The sequence below is a fragment of the Phyllostomus hastatus genome, unplaced genomic scaffold, assembly GCF_019186645.2.
Source record: "Phyllostomus hastatus isolate PE091 unplaced genomic scaffold, TTU_PhHast_1.1 phas_contig_38, whole genome shotgun sequence".
Classification (NCBI taxonomy): Eukaryota; Metazoa; Chordata; class Mammalia; order Chiroptera; family Phyllostomidae; genus Phyllostomus; species Phyllostomus hastatus.
Window position 1 is genome coordinate 23840466 of NW_025333869.1, and position 16285 is coordinate 23856750.

At 39.0% G+C, this 16285-nt stretch overlaps 2 protein-coding genes across 4 annotated transcripts in view; one reads left to right on the top strand and one right to left on the bottom strand.

Annotated features, from left to right (window-relative positions):
- The window catches only part of ECD (ecdysoneless cell cycle regulator), a 43837-nt gene extending 33258 nt beyond the window's left edge, over positions 1–10579 (top strand). Inside the window, exon 15 of the mRNA XM_045841841.1 lies at positions 10428–10579. Within this exon, the coding sequence (XP_045697797.1) occupies positions 10428–10495 (68 nt within the window). The 3' untranslated portion in view covers positions 10496–10579. The remainder of the gene's footprint in view (positions 1–10427) is intronic.
- On the bottom strand, positions 369–16027 carry NUDT13 (nudix hydrolase 13). 3 transcript variants are annotated; one of them, XM_045841848.1, is made up of 10 exons: positions 15916–16027; positions 11772–11898; positions 9911–10002; positions 6948–7087; positions 5587–5721; positions 4682–4788; positions 3602–3727; positions 3335–3446; positions 2466–2620; positions 369–1489 (listed from the first exon to the last, which is right to left on the bottom strand). In XM_045841848.1, the coding sequence occupies exons 3-10, from the start codon at positions 9991–9993 to the stop codon at positions 1289–1291; spliced, it is 1059 nt and encodes a 352-aa protein (XP_045697804.1). In that variant the 5' UTR covers positions 9994–10002; positions 11772–11898; positions 15916–16027; the 3' UTR covers positions 369–1288. The 3 variants fall into 3 exon arrangements, with proteins under 3 accessions (XP_045697804.1, XP_045697806.1, XP_045697807.1); XM_045841850.1 differs by lacking the exon at positions 15916–16027 and adding an exon at positions 13522–13577; XM_045841851.1 differs by lacking the exon at positions 6948–7087.
- Positions 16028–16285: the final 258 nt, after the last annotated feature.

Here is a 16285-nt window from a genome sequence, read left to right on the forward strand (position 1 = left end):
TACAAAGCAGCGATGGTTTGCTGGCAAGAGGGAGAACAATGGTCTTTTCGTTTCAAAAGGGAATTCAGTGCTTCAGCTTTTCTAGTTCTGAAATCTCTTTTGCTTAGTCTGTGGAACTCTGATGCATTCATAATCATAGGGTGTTTGGCACTTACATATTTAACCACAAGTTAGTGTCTAAAATCATCAGAAGATACGGCTCCTTCCCCAGCCATGCATTCCTCTTTTCAAGCTGGCCTCCAGCGGTATTTCTTCTCTGCACATTGCTTCAGTTCTTCCAGACTTGGAACCTGGACTTAAACATTTGTCACACTAAATTCACACTTGCTGCGATTTCTTCACTCATAAAACAGAAAATACATCTGAACAAAGGAGTGGAAACTTATTTTATTTCCTCCAGACAAATTCTCCCTCATGGCAAGGTATACAAATGGCATATATGAATGATGAGAAATCCTAAGTTTAGTTTATCCTATAGAACTCAAGAAATGGTTCACATTTCTTGTTCTGGTTCGCCCTCTCTAAGCCCTTAGTTGAAGTTACAACACTGGATGTGCGAATGGCAGTGGTCATTTTACACTTAGGAAACCAGGAACAGCAATGTGATCCTCCCAGCCTTGGATCACAAACCCAGCTAAGTGCTTCACTGAGAAGCAGTGACCGCAACAGAACAGCATTGCTTCTGACTTACTGCAGAGCTCTGAGGGAGACCTTAGCCCCCACTTTCCTCATCCCTTCAGTGACTTAAAGAACTATGACTTTTATTTCACTACTATATACAAAATAATCACCTGCACATAAATTCAAAACTGTTATGTTGTACTATTTGTCTTAAGTCTATGAGGATAAAAAGTAACTCAGTGGGTTGAGATTTGCTATATATTTTAAATAGTAAGATAAAAGTTTTAACCAAAATTATACCAGGCACATTTTGGCAGTTATAAACCCAGCATTAACAAGCCACACACCAACAGTTGTTTGCACCTGAGGTTTCGGAGAAGATGGGTGAACAAGGGCCTACATCTAAACTGAAGCCTCGGCCTTCCCCCTGGCTTTGACGGTCATCATCCCAGTAGTCTCTCTTCTTGCTCTGGCACCTCTGATTTTCTGTAAGTAGGGATGGCTTTCATTCACACTGCTGGGAGAGGTGTCTCGCTGTTGGCTCACCTTATTCTCTGCCTTAATGTGAGTTTGGCTAGATATGGCATTTTGTCACCTCTCCTTTTCAACTGACATTTGATATGCCCCTCTGAGATACTGAGGAGGGATCTAGGTGGCCTGGTCTGAGCTAAGCAGGCAGAGAAGGACAGGTTGGTTTTTCCACCCACTCCTTAATCAGTTGGTGGGCAATGGCTAACTTCGGGGGCAGCCAGAATGGGAAAGTCCCATTCTGTTGCTTAGTATATGGGTCATTTCTCTTCAAGGCCATGACCACCTCATCATGACTGAACCAGGCAGCTGCTTCTAGTTCTCTCAAGTTTACCTGGATCTGAAAGACAGGAAAAACAGAATGTAAGATTAAGAGCTACAAAATTTAGAATATTATGGCCAAAGGTGAGAAATGGTTGTAGAACTGGGAAATCTTGGAAGGTAATACCTGGGATCCATTGACTGGGAGATAATCAACTCTAGATATTGCCCAGGAGCAAAAGAGGCATCATTAAGAGATAAAAGTTAAATGTTTAATAGTAAAAAAAATTTTTAAATATTCTGGAAGCACAAATACTAAAATATTAAGAGTGGTTAATCTAGAGGGTAAATTATGAATAATACCTGTTTTTCTTTCTGCCTCTGTTGATTTTATAACATAACAAATGTTACTTTAAAAGATAAAGTGTAATTGACAATACTCAAAATCAAAGAATCTCTTTGCAAGAGGCAAAGTAGTCATGGGAAGTCATGAATCATGGGAAGCTGAGAAAGATGAGATTGTTCTCATTCCATAGAAACCAAAGCAGAACAGACTGTGGTAGATAGGAACCACTGTGCCATCTGTCAGGGTTGCTACAGGAGAGCAAGATAAGACAATAGCTAAGTACCTCTTAACCAGAAAGGAAGGCCTATAATCATTATTATGCAATTGATAATTATTAATACTGATTATTTGTGCCCAGCATCCTGATTGGCTTGAGCAATAAGATCAATCTCGAACTCAGCCATTAAATTTGATACATGATGTATTTAATCTATGGCAGATGCTGTGTTAAGTCCTGATGATGAAATATATATTGTCTCATGACTGAGACATATGCAAGGAAGAATGGAGATCATGTTAGCACCCCGTTTCCGTGATGATTATTCTCCTTACAAGATTGCTAATTCCTTAAGGATATAAATCATATCTTACACATCTTTGTATAATCTAGACAATGTTGGACTAGACAGGTGCTTAGTGAGTAGCTACTGACAAAAGCTTGAATGAGGCAGAGGAAATATCACAGCATACAGGAAGCCTCAGAACTGACCTCGGTCTGTCCAGGACTCACAGCTGCATGACAAGCAATCATGAGTGAGCTGTTAGGAAAGGGCCAGTGCTGGGATGCGGAGTAGTGCAGTCTTTCCACCTCCAAGCCCACCTCTTCCGCAACTTCTCGCTGGACAGCCTCTTCCAGACTTTCACCTACAAGCACTCAGATTAATTCAGGACAGCCCTGCAGCAGGAAGGGTGATACAGATGCCCATTTGTGAAAGAGCAAAACTGGCTCCAAAGCATCATTGAAATACTTGTGGGAGAACCTTAAATCTCTGAGTCTGTACAACAGGAATCAAGCCTAGAGTTGGGTGTTGAATTGCAATAGTTAAACCAACACAATACAATGCAAAATGGTCATAACACTAAACAAGAGTGGCAGTGGGAGAGGTTACTGTCTCGTCAGCTTTAATAAAATTCTAATGCCACATTTTACCATTTGCAAATTTTACACTGACAGAGTGAAAAAACCTGTAAATAAATACTGAATTCTGGTTAATATTATGCATGCTGAAATATTTAGGGAGAGGTGTACTAACATCTGCAATCTATGCATCAGAAAAGAAGATGGGTTAATGGGCAGATAGAAGAGTGGATAGGTATGTGATAAAGTAGGTATAGGAAATTAGAGTCTAGGTGGTGAGAGTGTATATGGGTTTTCACTGTATAGTTCTTTCAACTATGCTGTACGTTTGAAAGTCTGCCTATAAAATATTGGAAAATTATAATGCCAGAGGGGTTTTCTGGACATAACAGGAGGGAAGGTGCTTGACACCCCAAGCACTATGACAGCAACACAAGAAATAACTACTATTGGCGTGTTTTTGCGTCTTCCAGTGTCATCTGTACATGCCCTAAACTTACCTATATCACAAAAACCTGCCAAGGCAGAGTACATTCCCTTGGGGAAAGAACTCTGACGGGCAAGCAGGCATCGAGTCCCATCTGACACGAGAGTGATCACCACAGGAGCCATCTAGGAAAAGGGGAAGGAAACTAGGGTTTTGGAGCCTGTGAATGGGATGAAGGCATGAATCACCACAGAAAGCCTTTTAATTGTACCGGCTTCCATCCCCAGGACAGAGCAGTGTGTAGCCTTCTTGATTACTGGCCTTTTAATGCTGTGCTTACCTGTGGATAATAGATCATCTTATTAGAAGGGCACACACGCTTGCTGCCAGCCACATTCTTCTTGGTGGGCTGCCCACTTTTGCTGCAGAACTGATGAGCATCATGCCAGCGGAGGAGGGCCTGAGCCTAGCAATACAAAAATGGGCTTGGTTTCATTTGGAGAGAGTATGAGGCTCATCTATAATAGTGTGGGGCCTAGTATTCGGAACAGCTCAAAGGGAAATGCCAATGCCCTTCCAGTTCACCTACTTTACATGGTTATTAAACTTTCAAATAAGGAAACTACTGAACATAATCCTCGGACATCTGAAATACAAGTAAAGCGTATTTTAAATGTATTATGAATTATTTAAAATATATGTAATATATAAAGCATTATAATAAACACCCATGTACTTATGACCCAGCTTAAAAATAAAACATTTCCAGCCCTGGCTGGTGTAGCTCAGTGGGTTGAGAGTGGGCAGTGAACCAAAGGGTCACTGGTTCGATTCCCAGTCAGAGCACATGCCTGGGTTGCGGGCCAGGTCCCCAGTTGGGGGTGCGTGAGAGGCAATCACACATTGATATTTCTCTCCCTCTTTCTCCTTCCCTTCTCTCTAAAAATAAATAAGAATCTAAAATAATAAAACATTTCCAATATAGTTGAACATCCCAACATATATTCTTCCTCAATAAAGTTTGAATATTTTTGCAAATAAAAGATGTTTACTTAGAGATATCTCTAATTAAATAGATAATCAAAAGCACTTTAGCAAGTGAAATGTAAAGCTGTAAGGATGAATGAAAGCAATAAAAAATAATTTCTCATAGGAAAAACATGATGCATGACATGCTATGGGTCACTGATAATGTTTATGAGGCTGACAGATGCCATAGATCCGCAGGTATTGGTCCTGACAGCAATCTTGCCAAAAACAAGGACAGAAGAAAGAAGAATCAATCTCCCTATAGCACATTGTCCTGCCAAGGTCTGTAGGGAGAACTATAATCTACGCTAGCCTCGTGTCATGCATGCACTACTTGCCCTTGTATACTGTTTTACTAAATTTCCCACAGAACTGAGAAGTCAGAATCTACCGTGGACAGCAAGGAGGCATCCTTCACACTCAGCCGAAAGAGAGCCTTCCTCAACTCAGTGAAAGAGCCCTTGAGCTCTGCCTCCATTTCTGGTTTCTGTAGGGAAGCTAGAAAATTAGAAAAGAATGAAATGAAACAAATGTCAAACTGCCTCAGCCCCTCTCAAATATATCTTGTTAGAACAGTGTTGCCCTAGCTTGTCAAATAAGACTCAACTAGGGAAAATAAAATATATACAGGTTCTCAAGCCTTGTGTGGAGATTCTGAACAGCCAGTGAGTGAGGCCCAGAAATCTTTTTAACAAGCACCAGGTGATTCTCATATTTAGGCAAATTTGGGAAACAGCACGGTGCTATTTCCCAAGCTCCTTTTCAGGGCAATGAGAACACCTGTGCTAGCCAAACACTAGCCCTGGAAAAAAGGTGGAACTGAACCTGTAAGCACCTATCTGAACCTCCTGTCAGCACCCTGACATTGGGACACACCCTGAAGGGGAGGAAAGGCCAGATGGGAGCCACGTGCTGTGGCAATCTGGCCCCCAAACGCAGCACTGAAGATCCAGTGTACTTCAAGGTGACCTGTTTATCCACTGGCATTGATAAGAGATACAAGAACAATGTCATGAATTTTAAAACATTTCCTATGAAATATTTATGACAGAAAATGTATAAAGGTAGAGAATAATACAATAAACATCTTTGTATCCACCACCTGCCTTAGAAAGAAGGCATTAAAATTCCTTTATTTTCTTTTAAATGACAATAGTAGATGGTACTATTTTTTATGCCCTAACTTAAAAATAGAAAGTTGATAACCTTTCTCTATTCCCAAATCTTTTTTTTGAAATTTTACTGTCATGTGAAATCCCAAAGTCTGAGAATTCCCAATAGGAATAATGTATGTACCACTCATGGAAGAGGAGTTAGTTAGACCTAGGTCCAGAGCAAACCATGCTTCATGCTGTTCGGAGCATCCAATTAGCACAGAATCTTCTATTCTTTGTGCATCCTGTCCAAGCTTTCCCAGGAGCTTTTCCAACTCTAAGAAACATAAAAGGAGAAGGGAGAAAAACAAGGGCTTTAATTGAACCACCTGAGCCATCTTATAGGAAATCATCTACATCAGCCTGAAGTAGGCATACCTAGCTTCAGTGGCTGCCCTGCAGCTAATTAGCTACATAAACTTGGTCTAATATCTTAACCTCTCTAGGCCTCCATTGTCTCATCAGCAATCCGAGGAGTTCAGACTAAAGAAGGAATTCTTCCTGCGTAACCCTGTAAAGAATTCTTCCTGCGTACCATGAAAGGAGTATATCCCCTAGTTTAAAAGATCCATGGTAGTTAACTTATGGGACTGAAAAAAGAGTCACATTTAAAATGGTAGAGACCAAATCAACTGTCTAATGTGGTCTCTGGATTATGCACCTTCTGTGGGCCAAAGCAGAATGAGCATCTGAGATCCCAGTCTGTGGAAGACGAGCTCTGTCTCAGGAGCAAACCTGTCCTCCTGGGCATGAAAGACTCCTATTTATTTGTTCACAATACAACAAAATGTTGCTACATCTCTAAATATTTAGTGCCTTCTGATGGCATCCTCATATTCTTCTGCAGTGCTGGAAGCTTGCTTTTAGATACTCCAACATCTGCCCATGAAGGAAATGAATGGGCAGTGTATATTAAAGTTAGTCAGGGTATAGCAACATCATATAAAACCAAAAGTGTCTTGAAAACCAAATCCCAGCAGCTTAGACATCTCCAAAAATGGTATATCTCCAATATACCCAAAAAGAGCTGTAGAAACAAATTAGCTTTAATTCACTTTAATTTTGACCCTTCTAGGAGAAATGAAATCACAATGCAAATTCTTGCCAGTATAACAGTGTTCTACTCCATGGAGGCTGGAAATCACGTCTAAGGCAGGAGTGGCCAAATCTTTCAGGCTCTTGAGCTTTGTCACAACTACTCTGCTCTGTCATTATAGTGTGAAAGCAGCCACAGACAATCTGGAAATGACTGTGTTCCAATAAATTTTTTTTTTTTTAAATGTGGCAGGTTCCAATATGGACAGCAGTTTTGCTGACCCCAGGTTTAAGGCAGTAGTGGTTCATACCATCCCCAAATATGATGTGGCTGGGCAACACAGGTTTATACACTAAGTAATTAATTGGCAGAAGCAGTTTGAAAACACCTGTCCTTTAAAGCTGGAGGATCCTTCTCAGGAATTCAATATGGACTGAGTTCTGCTTAGTTGTCTACTCGGGGCTTACCTACTAGGCTATACTGGGGCAGCAGGTATTGATGTTCTGATTTCTGAAGCAAAGGAGCCAGGTTATGAAAGAGATAAAATGCTCCTGTCTGCTGGGCTTTTTTACATGCATCATCATCTTCCTTCAGTTCAAATAAATACCTGTGTTTTGGAAATAAAGCATTATGAAGCCACATTTATTTACTTGCACAGCATTCATCTTTGAGAATCCTGTTCCTGCATCCCTCTCCTACCACAGTTATTTCCTCTTACGTACACCCCACATTGCTCTCTGAAGGATCTGAGGTGGCTGCAGGCAATCAGCTTCTCCTTGTCCTGCTATATACCTGGCCAGTACTTCTGTGCTTGCCCTTCTGTTGTACTAGCTGTTAATCTGTCTGTCTCCCCAAAAGATTATGATCTCCTTAAGGGCAGGGTCTGCCTTACTTCTGTATCTCCAGTATTTAGCATATTGAATGGCTCAATTCCATAAATATTTATTGAATTGAGCTTCAAGGGTAATATTTACTGAATTGAACCTCAAGGTACTTTGCCAATATTGCATTATGAGGCAAGAATTTACCGCAGTGGATTGAAAGGAAAACAAGTGATGAAATATCAACCACAGAATACCTACAGGTGGATACAGACTTCACTATTGCAGTCAAAGAGTAAACACTATACCTTCAGTAACTCTCATTCAATCTAGGGACGATAAAGAGCAAGTTTCATCTTCAATGCAAGTTTCTCTCAACTATCTAGTCCCCCAAGTGGACACCATTTGCTCCTCATCTTTACTGAAGAGACCACTGATGGGAAAGGGAAGCTATTACTTGACTTATTTAGTAAGAGTAACATTTTCAGTAGCCAAAATAAAAATGTGGAAAAGAGAGCATCATATAATGAGCTTCTATTGTAAAAGAAATCGTACTGGCACACGTCCTAGGCTTTTCCAGTGTCTTCATTAAGGATGGCCTACGTCTATCCTTTTAAGAGCATTGGGAATCCGGTCAGCTTTCCTGTGATGTGGGGAGTGGGGGAGACTGAAGGTAGATTCTCTTTCCAGGCCTTAGAGATAACTGTTTTTGCCTGTGGAAAGCCCTAGAACAGACTCTTGGGTGTACAACATAATTTGTCACTTAAGCAGGAAACCAGGTTTACAGATAAGTTCTGTAGGATCTGTGCGCTTTTATAACACTGGCAGGCAAAGTTGCCTCAACATAAAACTATGAAGCAAAATGATAAACACACCTCAGCAATGTCCTTAGAAACCTATTGTTGACTGTGTGATAAAAGGGGTTACAAAGATCTCTTTGTGGACAGAAGACAAAGGAAACCTGAGATTTTAATACCACTGATATTTTTAAACTTATCGTGAGGGACTGCAGCCTTCTGGGGCAAAGACTCAATGCATGTCAAAGGAGAGACAAGTGCCACTGAGAAGTTCCCAAATATAAACAATAGAACAAACACGCCGCCTTCATAAAAGAACAGAAAGAGTGGTACAGCCCGTACTTTGCCCTAATGACCCTAGAAAACAAAACACGGAGGTTAAGGTCTTAAACCTGGGGCCTCATTGGAACTGGAACTGAGATTAAAAAAGTTTTACATTCTTCTGGATCAGAAACACCATTTTTAAAAATTCATTTCTCCCCTTTAGTTATAATAGCATGGAAACCATAAAATGAAGATCAAACTTAAACTGTTTTTTTATATTATAAAAGTAAAAAAATAAAAATCAGGAAATTCTATAAAATTCAGGAGATTCTATAAAAATCAGGAAATACAGTTATCAATTTTTTTCACAAAAGGAAATCATTAAGAATCCCACAACTCAGAGATGATCACTGTTTACACTTTGGAATTCTCCAAACTATTTATTACTATTAGGCATGTATACATACATAGGTCTATTTAGAATACCTACTAATTTGTAGCCTTTTTTCTTAAACATATTAACATTTTTACACCACATTCCTTATTAATAGAATTTTATTTTTTTCTCATGACTTTTGATTCATTTTTAAATATACTTAATCACTTTAACACTCATTTTTAGACTATTCAGTAATTCTGTTATTGTTCTCAGAGTCTCACCCTGAGAACTGCAAATAACGTAAGTGCCCAACAATATCAGAAACAAACATTGCAATTCTGTTGTGTTCTCACCCTTGCTCGTGTCAGGCTGCATGCTTTTGTGCCTTTACACTTCGGACTGGCACTCATATTTGGCGGAGCATTCCATGTGGGAAGCCTTGGTCGTGAGTGTTCCCTCCAGAGGAGTTTTACACTTGCTTCTGCAGGGTGCCCGGGGTATTATTAGTTTAGGGCCACTACTTAAATTCTTTTCTTCAGTAGGGGATTTTTGGACTGCACCACATGGATGATACAAATTTAAACTCCCAAACTATATGAGAGCAGGCTAGTGATTTCAAGTTCACAGATATCAAATGTGCCCAGGCTGTGACAAAGAAGTCATTTACCATTTTCCAATACTGGTACAGATTTATGTTTTCTAGTCCAGTTTTCACTGGTGTTTCATTCTTTGGTGGCAGTGGGTATCAGAACTGGAGTTATTTACATTATTCTCAAGAAACTTCATGAACTATTATTCAGTATAGTTTTTAATTCATTCCATCATATGGGTGTGACATAGTTTAATTTCTCTCTACCTGTTCACTCACCATGCGACAACACTTCAGTGCCCACCATGTGCCGGGTACTGTCTTATGCACCAGGGGTGTCGATGGAAAACACACCATTCCTATCTTAACAGAACTTACATTGAAGCATGTCAGCTATTTTAGATATTACTGGAAATTTAGTTTATTTAAAACTTTTCCAATTACAAACAACTTTCAGTGAACATCCTTATACATAAATCTTAAATCTTACAACCTTAGTCCTCAATATAGGATTTTGAGATTTTTATAATTTAATGGGCTGACATTTGAATAATCAGAGCTCAGATTGGTCAAAACTCACCGGGTCTTGGTGACGTAGGTTGACAGCAGCCTGTAGCACCAAAAAGATTTTCGCCTGCAAGCAGTCCCACAGTACAGAGACATTGTCAGGTCCTTAGAGGAAAGAGTTAAAAAAAAAAAAAGGATCACAGTATGCAATTTAAAGTAATGAATCACCAAGAAGGTTATACTTTAAGCCAGAATAGTATTACTTTTTAATATTAAGAGAAACTGAATAGGAGTCAGGTGATCTGGCTTCTAAATTGCATTTCTACCACAAACTAGCTATGAGATTTTAACTTTGCAATGCCTCTTTCCTAAAGAACAGAATCAAAACCTGTTCTGCCCACCTAGTGTATGGTTAGGAGAGTCAGCTCACTGCACACAAGTAACGTGCGCTTGTCCTTCCATATCGTGGATCTGTTGCCGGGAGGTAGTTGCTGAACCAAGGCCCCCATTTCTCTCCTCCCTTGTACATACGTGGGGCCAAAACTGTCTTAACAATGGAATGTGAGTGGAGTCATGTTTCTCTCTTCTAGGCCGAAGCGGTTCAGAAGTGGCTATGCCTCTTCATCCTCCTACTCCCCTTCTGCTAAGAAGACTCTAGATGGCAGAACCATTAGATGGAGAACCTTGAGTCACTACATGGAGAAGAGCCACCCACCAACCAAAAATCCCCCAACCTTGGACAAGTTATGAGTGAGAAATAAACTTCTACCATAGTAAGTCACTGAAGTTTCAAAGTTTGCTACTGCAGCTAGCATTACTCTAACAGACCAAGTAAGTCCGGGAGTGTCTCAGAGTAATGGGGCCACATTTCTCAGAATACCTGAAAACCAAAGTCCCTCTGAATATGAAGTACGTAGGAAAAATATAAAATCACAGCCATTAGAAAAATATTTCAAAAGATAGCTACGCAAATCTACATGGATCTAAGGTATTTTTTTATTTCATTGTGAGAGAAAACATGCTATTATCTTTAGAATGTATTTTGCTGAAGGTGATTCCTTTTAAATTGTATATAAGTATTTTATTTGCCATGAAAAGTACATTTCATATTAGCAATACAATTGTCAAAAAGTGCCCCTGAAATGAGAAAATTGGCACAGTTAAATAATCAGCCACCCTTTTAACTGTGCCCAAGGGAAACACACTTTAACACTAAACCACCAAAGGACATCTAAATTTTAGGCCTCCTTGGTGGCATAATTATGAAAGACATATGACTAATCTTTGGGCAGTTTTGGCTATGTTGGTCCTAGCCAAAGGTAAGTTATATTTAGCAAATGACATTCAATAAAGTATTCACAGAGCCTGACTTTATGCAAAGGCCCTTAAGGAATGCAAAAACATACAGGGTGAAAAGCCTGCTCTCAAGTGACTCCAGCAGGAGAAAGAAAACAAATGATTTCACAGAAGGCAGTATGTGATACACAGGTTACACAGCATCCCAGCACAGTATTAGCAGTGATTAGACTTATGTGATATACTGGAAGAAATGTATTTAAAGTCAACATTTCTTCCTCATATGTATCTCTGAAAATGTAATAAACACTCCTTTCACCTAGCAATTCCACTTCTAGGAATTTTTCCTAAGAAGGAAAGGATATGTACAGGAAAGTTAAATGAAAGTTATGATAAAAAGGAATCATACACAACTGTTAAAAAATAAATAGAAAATAACAGTAGAAAAATGTATGTGTAATAAGCAGGAAAGATATTCAGAATATATTAAGAGAAAGTAATTTTTGGTTGGTTTAATCTGATCTAATTAATTTATAAAGAAAAGAACATATATTTCCTTGGCAAGTATGACTCAGTTGGTTGGGTTGTCATCAAGAAACAGAAAGGTTGCAGGTTCAATTTCTGGTCAGGGCACATACCTAGGCTGCAGGTTCGATCCCCAGTCTGAGCATGTACAATTCCTAGTCTGGGTGCGTGCTGAGAAACAACCAATGAATGCTTCTCTCTCACATCAATGTTTCTCCCTCTCCCTTCCTCTCTCCCTATCTAAAAAGAAAAAAAAAAAGCAATGAAAAAAATCTCAGTTTAGGATGAAAAGAACATATATACATACAAGAATACATAAATTAGATACATATTTATTCAATATTTGTATTTTTAAAGTGATTAGAAGTACACATAACAAACCGTTAACAGTGACTAATTTGGCAGAGCAGGATGGAAATAGATTGAAAAGGGTACCTGTAATTTTTACTTTATACATTTCTGTACTTCCAACCCAATTAACTGTGTATACATACTCCTATTACAATAAAATAAAGTATAATAAGGGGTCGTTCCTGGGACTAACCGCACAGTGAGGCTATTTCCAGGCCATTGTTTCCTCATCACATTCCCTGGGAGCCAGAATAAATGCCGTTGGGATGGTCCTTGAATCCTGAAAACTGTAAGAGCTGTTTGGTTGTAGTTATGACTACGAGGACCTGTGCAGCCCACAGCGCTTGATTGCCTGATGCTTTGCCTGGTTTCTGCTACTGAATACTACCCCTTGTGAAGCACTGTAACCTGCTAACTCATGGGATGGGGGTTGCAGAACTTGTAGAAAACATGGGTATGTATCACAGAAATGTGCGCTTGAAACCCATATGATCTTATTAACCAATGTCATCCTAATAAATTTAACTTAAAAAAAAAAAGAAAACAAAGAGCCCTGGCTGGTGTGGCTCAGTGGAGTGATGTGCGAACCAAAGTGTCTCAAGTTCGATTCCCAATCAGGGCACATGCCTGAGTTGCAGGTCAGGTCCCCAGTAGGGAATGTGCAAGAGGCAACCACACATTGATGTTTCTCTCCCTCTCTTTTTCCCTCCCTTCCCCTCTCTCAAAAATTAAAAAAAAAAGTTAAAAAAAAGAAAGAAAAAGAGAACATGATGAAATTCTTAATGTAGCTTTAAAAAATATCAATAATCAAGAGCAAAACCAGAATTATTTAAACTGAGAATTGTACCTTTGTTGGTAGTCATAAGCCTAAAAGATTAAGTCTAATTCCTTTTCTGAATGGTCCCTTGTATATTTTTATATCATCTTATATAAAAGCAGTGCAGAGTCTATTTAAAAGTCAAAGAAGAGAAAACGATTTTCTTAAAATTCAGTTTTTACTGTATTTTTCTCTTTAAATAGGTAAGTTACAAAATTAATATAACTACATTACAGGACATCTGGAACACAAAATTGTGAGAGCACCCATTATATTACCACATAAAAATAACTTCTATTGAATATTTATTTTCTAGACTTTTTACTCATACCATTTTTACATATTTATAATCAGAGGACATATTTTTTCAACGTGCTTTCATGAGACATGGTATAAGCAGTCTTCTACGTTTTTATAGAAACTTCATAATTTTTTTGGCTACATAATTCAAGCATACTCATACTGACTTTAGACATTTTAGGTTGCTCTGATTTTAAAGTATCAGAAATGCCACCTGAATACCTCTGTGCTGATATTTTCAAGTTATTTTTTTAAGCTATTACCCAAAGTAGAATTACTGGGATAAAATTTATTTTAAAATCAATAACACTGCCCTGACTGGCATGGCATAGTGGTTTGGGCATCGTCCCATAAACCAAAGGGTAGTTGGTTTGATTCCCAGTCAGGGCACATACCTTGGTTGCAGGTCAGGTCTCCAGTTAGGGGTGCATAAGAGGCAAACGATCGATATTTCTTTCTCACATCAGTCTTCCTCTCCCTTACCCTGTCTTTCTCCCTCCCTTACCCTGTCTCTAAAAATAAATAAATAAAATCTTTAAAAAATGAAAAATAAAATCAATGGCTCTTTCTACACACTGTCACACTTAAAAGATTAACTAACATATAGTTTAAGAGAACTTTTCTATTTCTTTGATCACTGTAGAGATTGAAAGTGTTTTCAGATTTAATAGTCCTTGTTCCCCTTTTGAAAACATCTGATGTCCTGTGCTCATTTATTAATTGTGGTTTTACTCTCCTTTTGACCATTCTAATTTTTAAAATACTATAGCCAGTTAGTGAAAGACAAATATATGATCTCACTTACATGTAGAATCTAATGAACAAAATAAACTGATGAGCAAAATAGAAACAGAGACATGGACACATGGAACAGACTGACAGCTGTCAGAGGGGAGGGGTTGGTGGGGACTGGATCACAGAATGTGAAGGGATTAGCCAAAGGACATACATGCATAAGCCACGAAGACAGACAACATTGTAGTGATGGGCAGAAGGAAGGGGACCTGGGGTGGGGGGCAAAGCTGGGGAAAATGGGGACATTTGTGATAGTGTAAGCAAAAAAAATAAAGTTAAAAATATAGTACATTTACAGCACATTCCACAATTTGATCACCAACATGCATTATAGGAACCAGCTGCTCTGCGTATTGTTTTTCTCTTTGAAACAGTCATTCAGATCGAATCTCAGTACAAAAAAAAAAAGAGGCTCTTTTAACAGTCAAGAGGATATGTGAGATTTTAGAATGAAAATATAATTTCTTATAGCCCTATACTATTCAGAAATCTAGTAGAGTGAAAATTTGCTACTTTTTCCTGAACTATTGGTGATTTTTTACTATCTTTTGGGATCTTCAGTGTGATGCGTAACTCAAAGTGTATTGGCCCACAGGCTCAGATTTGGTCAACGTGCCACCATACATCTTTCTGCTCAAAGGCCACTTTACAAACAGAATAGTTGTCATTGTTTGAATCAGGGCTACCGTTGTGTTTTAATGCCTGGCGGCACACTGAAGACAAAGTTCACTATTTACAAAACACATTTGGCAGAAAATACCTGCATCATTGTTTTACTTTAGATGACAACCTTAGGCCTATTCTGTTTACAGTACAAATGCAAGTCTCCAAAGCAAGGAAGAACAGGGACTTAAGCACTGGACAGACTCTGGTCCTTTTAGTCCTGGCTCCCCCACAGACTGAACTTATAACCTGGGGCTATCACCTAGCTTGTCAGAGCTTGGTTTTGGTCTCACTTCTCACTGGGAAGGGAAGGAGAGAATAAGGACCTCAGTGTATCACAACTACGTCAGGTTTTGCATAACTACTTCTCAGGTCTGCTCAACTGTAAAATCCTTAAAGGTGAGGATTGTGTCTTCCCTATCTACAACAGCTGGCACAGTGTAAAAAACAATATATTAATACATGAATGAGTGAATGAAGTTATTCCATTTTACAAGATAAAACTTTAAGAAGTTAACCACAGAAGTCTGAGACCACAATCCTTCAGAGTAGCAGAGTCAAAGCCAGGGCTATCTGGCTCCAAAGCTTATGTTTTAATAAATATATGAGAAAGCATTTTCTAACATTCATTTTATTATTTACGTTTTTAAAAAGTGCAAAGACTGATAGAGATGAAAGGTAATATTGTTTTTACTGAAAACTATTAAATTATGAGGCAAATCCCTTAAGATTCACAATTTCTCTGACCCCCGTCATGAATGGTTCACATACTTCTCATCCTGTTCATCTTAACAGAAGTAATTTGTAAAACGCTACAGCATGACAAAAAAGCCCATCTTGAATCTCCCTGGTTACGTCTACCAAGCAGCTGGGCTGGCAGTATTTGAGAGAGCCCTCTGCAAAGGGTCTGTCTTTTCATTGCAGCAGACCAGAATGGGAGGGGAAATACACAAAACTGAGAGGCCACTGGGATACAGATTTCAAGATCTCACTAACCAGCTTTATGGTTTACTTTCTAAAAACTAATTTTTCCTCCCTTAATTCAAAAATAACTCATGCACAATGCAGAGAAGTTAGCAATCCCATTTCCAAGTGACTCTCCAAAAAAGTACCAGAAAGTCATTAGCTGTGGTTAATAAGATAATTCCACAAATTATGATGCAAAACTGTGGTCATTCCCTGGTTTCTGCAAGAAGGAAAAGGGGCTAAGCTGGAACTGCAAAATGCTGTAACTAAGAGGGGTTTTTTTTTTTCCAAGTTCTGCTTATACTTTCTCATAAAATGCCTCCTGCACTTAGAACCTGAACAGTTTTCTGTCCAGTTGTACTCACTCTAAATTCTGTTGGAGGTGGGTGCCGTTGTAGGCCTCAATAATCAGCAAACACCAGGAAACTCCTAACGTTCCTGGGAAGTGGGGCTTCCCTTGACCAGAGGGACTCCGCCACACTTCCCAGAATCCTCCTGGGCATGCCCTCTGGGAAATGTAGTTCAAGGTTTATGTGATCTGCTAAGCCTTCCAGTGGCACAGACAATATGGTTGTCAAAAGCCTGATCTAGGATCTTCTAAATCCATTACCAGGAGAACTATTGTGTATTTGGAGAAGGCCGAGTACCATTAGATCCATTTTTTTAATAAGATAAAATAAAATCATTAAACCAGTTATACACAGAGCATATTTTGTGAGGGAAGGGGAGGAGTTT

What these genes read in the sequence shown, in the direction of transcription:
- NUDT13 (XM_045841848.1), bottom strand. Translation starts at nt 9,993, where the DNA reads ATGTCTCTGTACTGTGGGACTGCTTGCAGGCGAAAATCTTTTTGGTGC. An exon ending in AGATGATCTATTATCCACAG is followed by an intron (nt 3,447 to 3,601) that starts GTAAGCACAGCA and finishes CCCTTTTCCTAG; the next exon opens with ATGGCTCCTGTGGTGATCAC. An exon ending in TGAGTCCTGGACAGACCGAG is followed by an intron (nt 1,490 to 2,465) that starts GTCAGTTCTGAG and finishes CCTGTCTTTCAG; the next exon opens with ATCCAGGTAAACTTGAGAGA.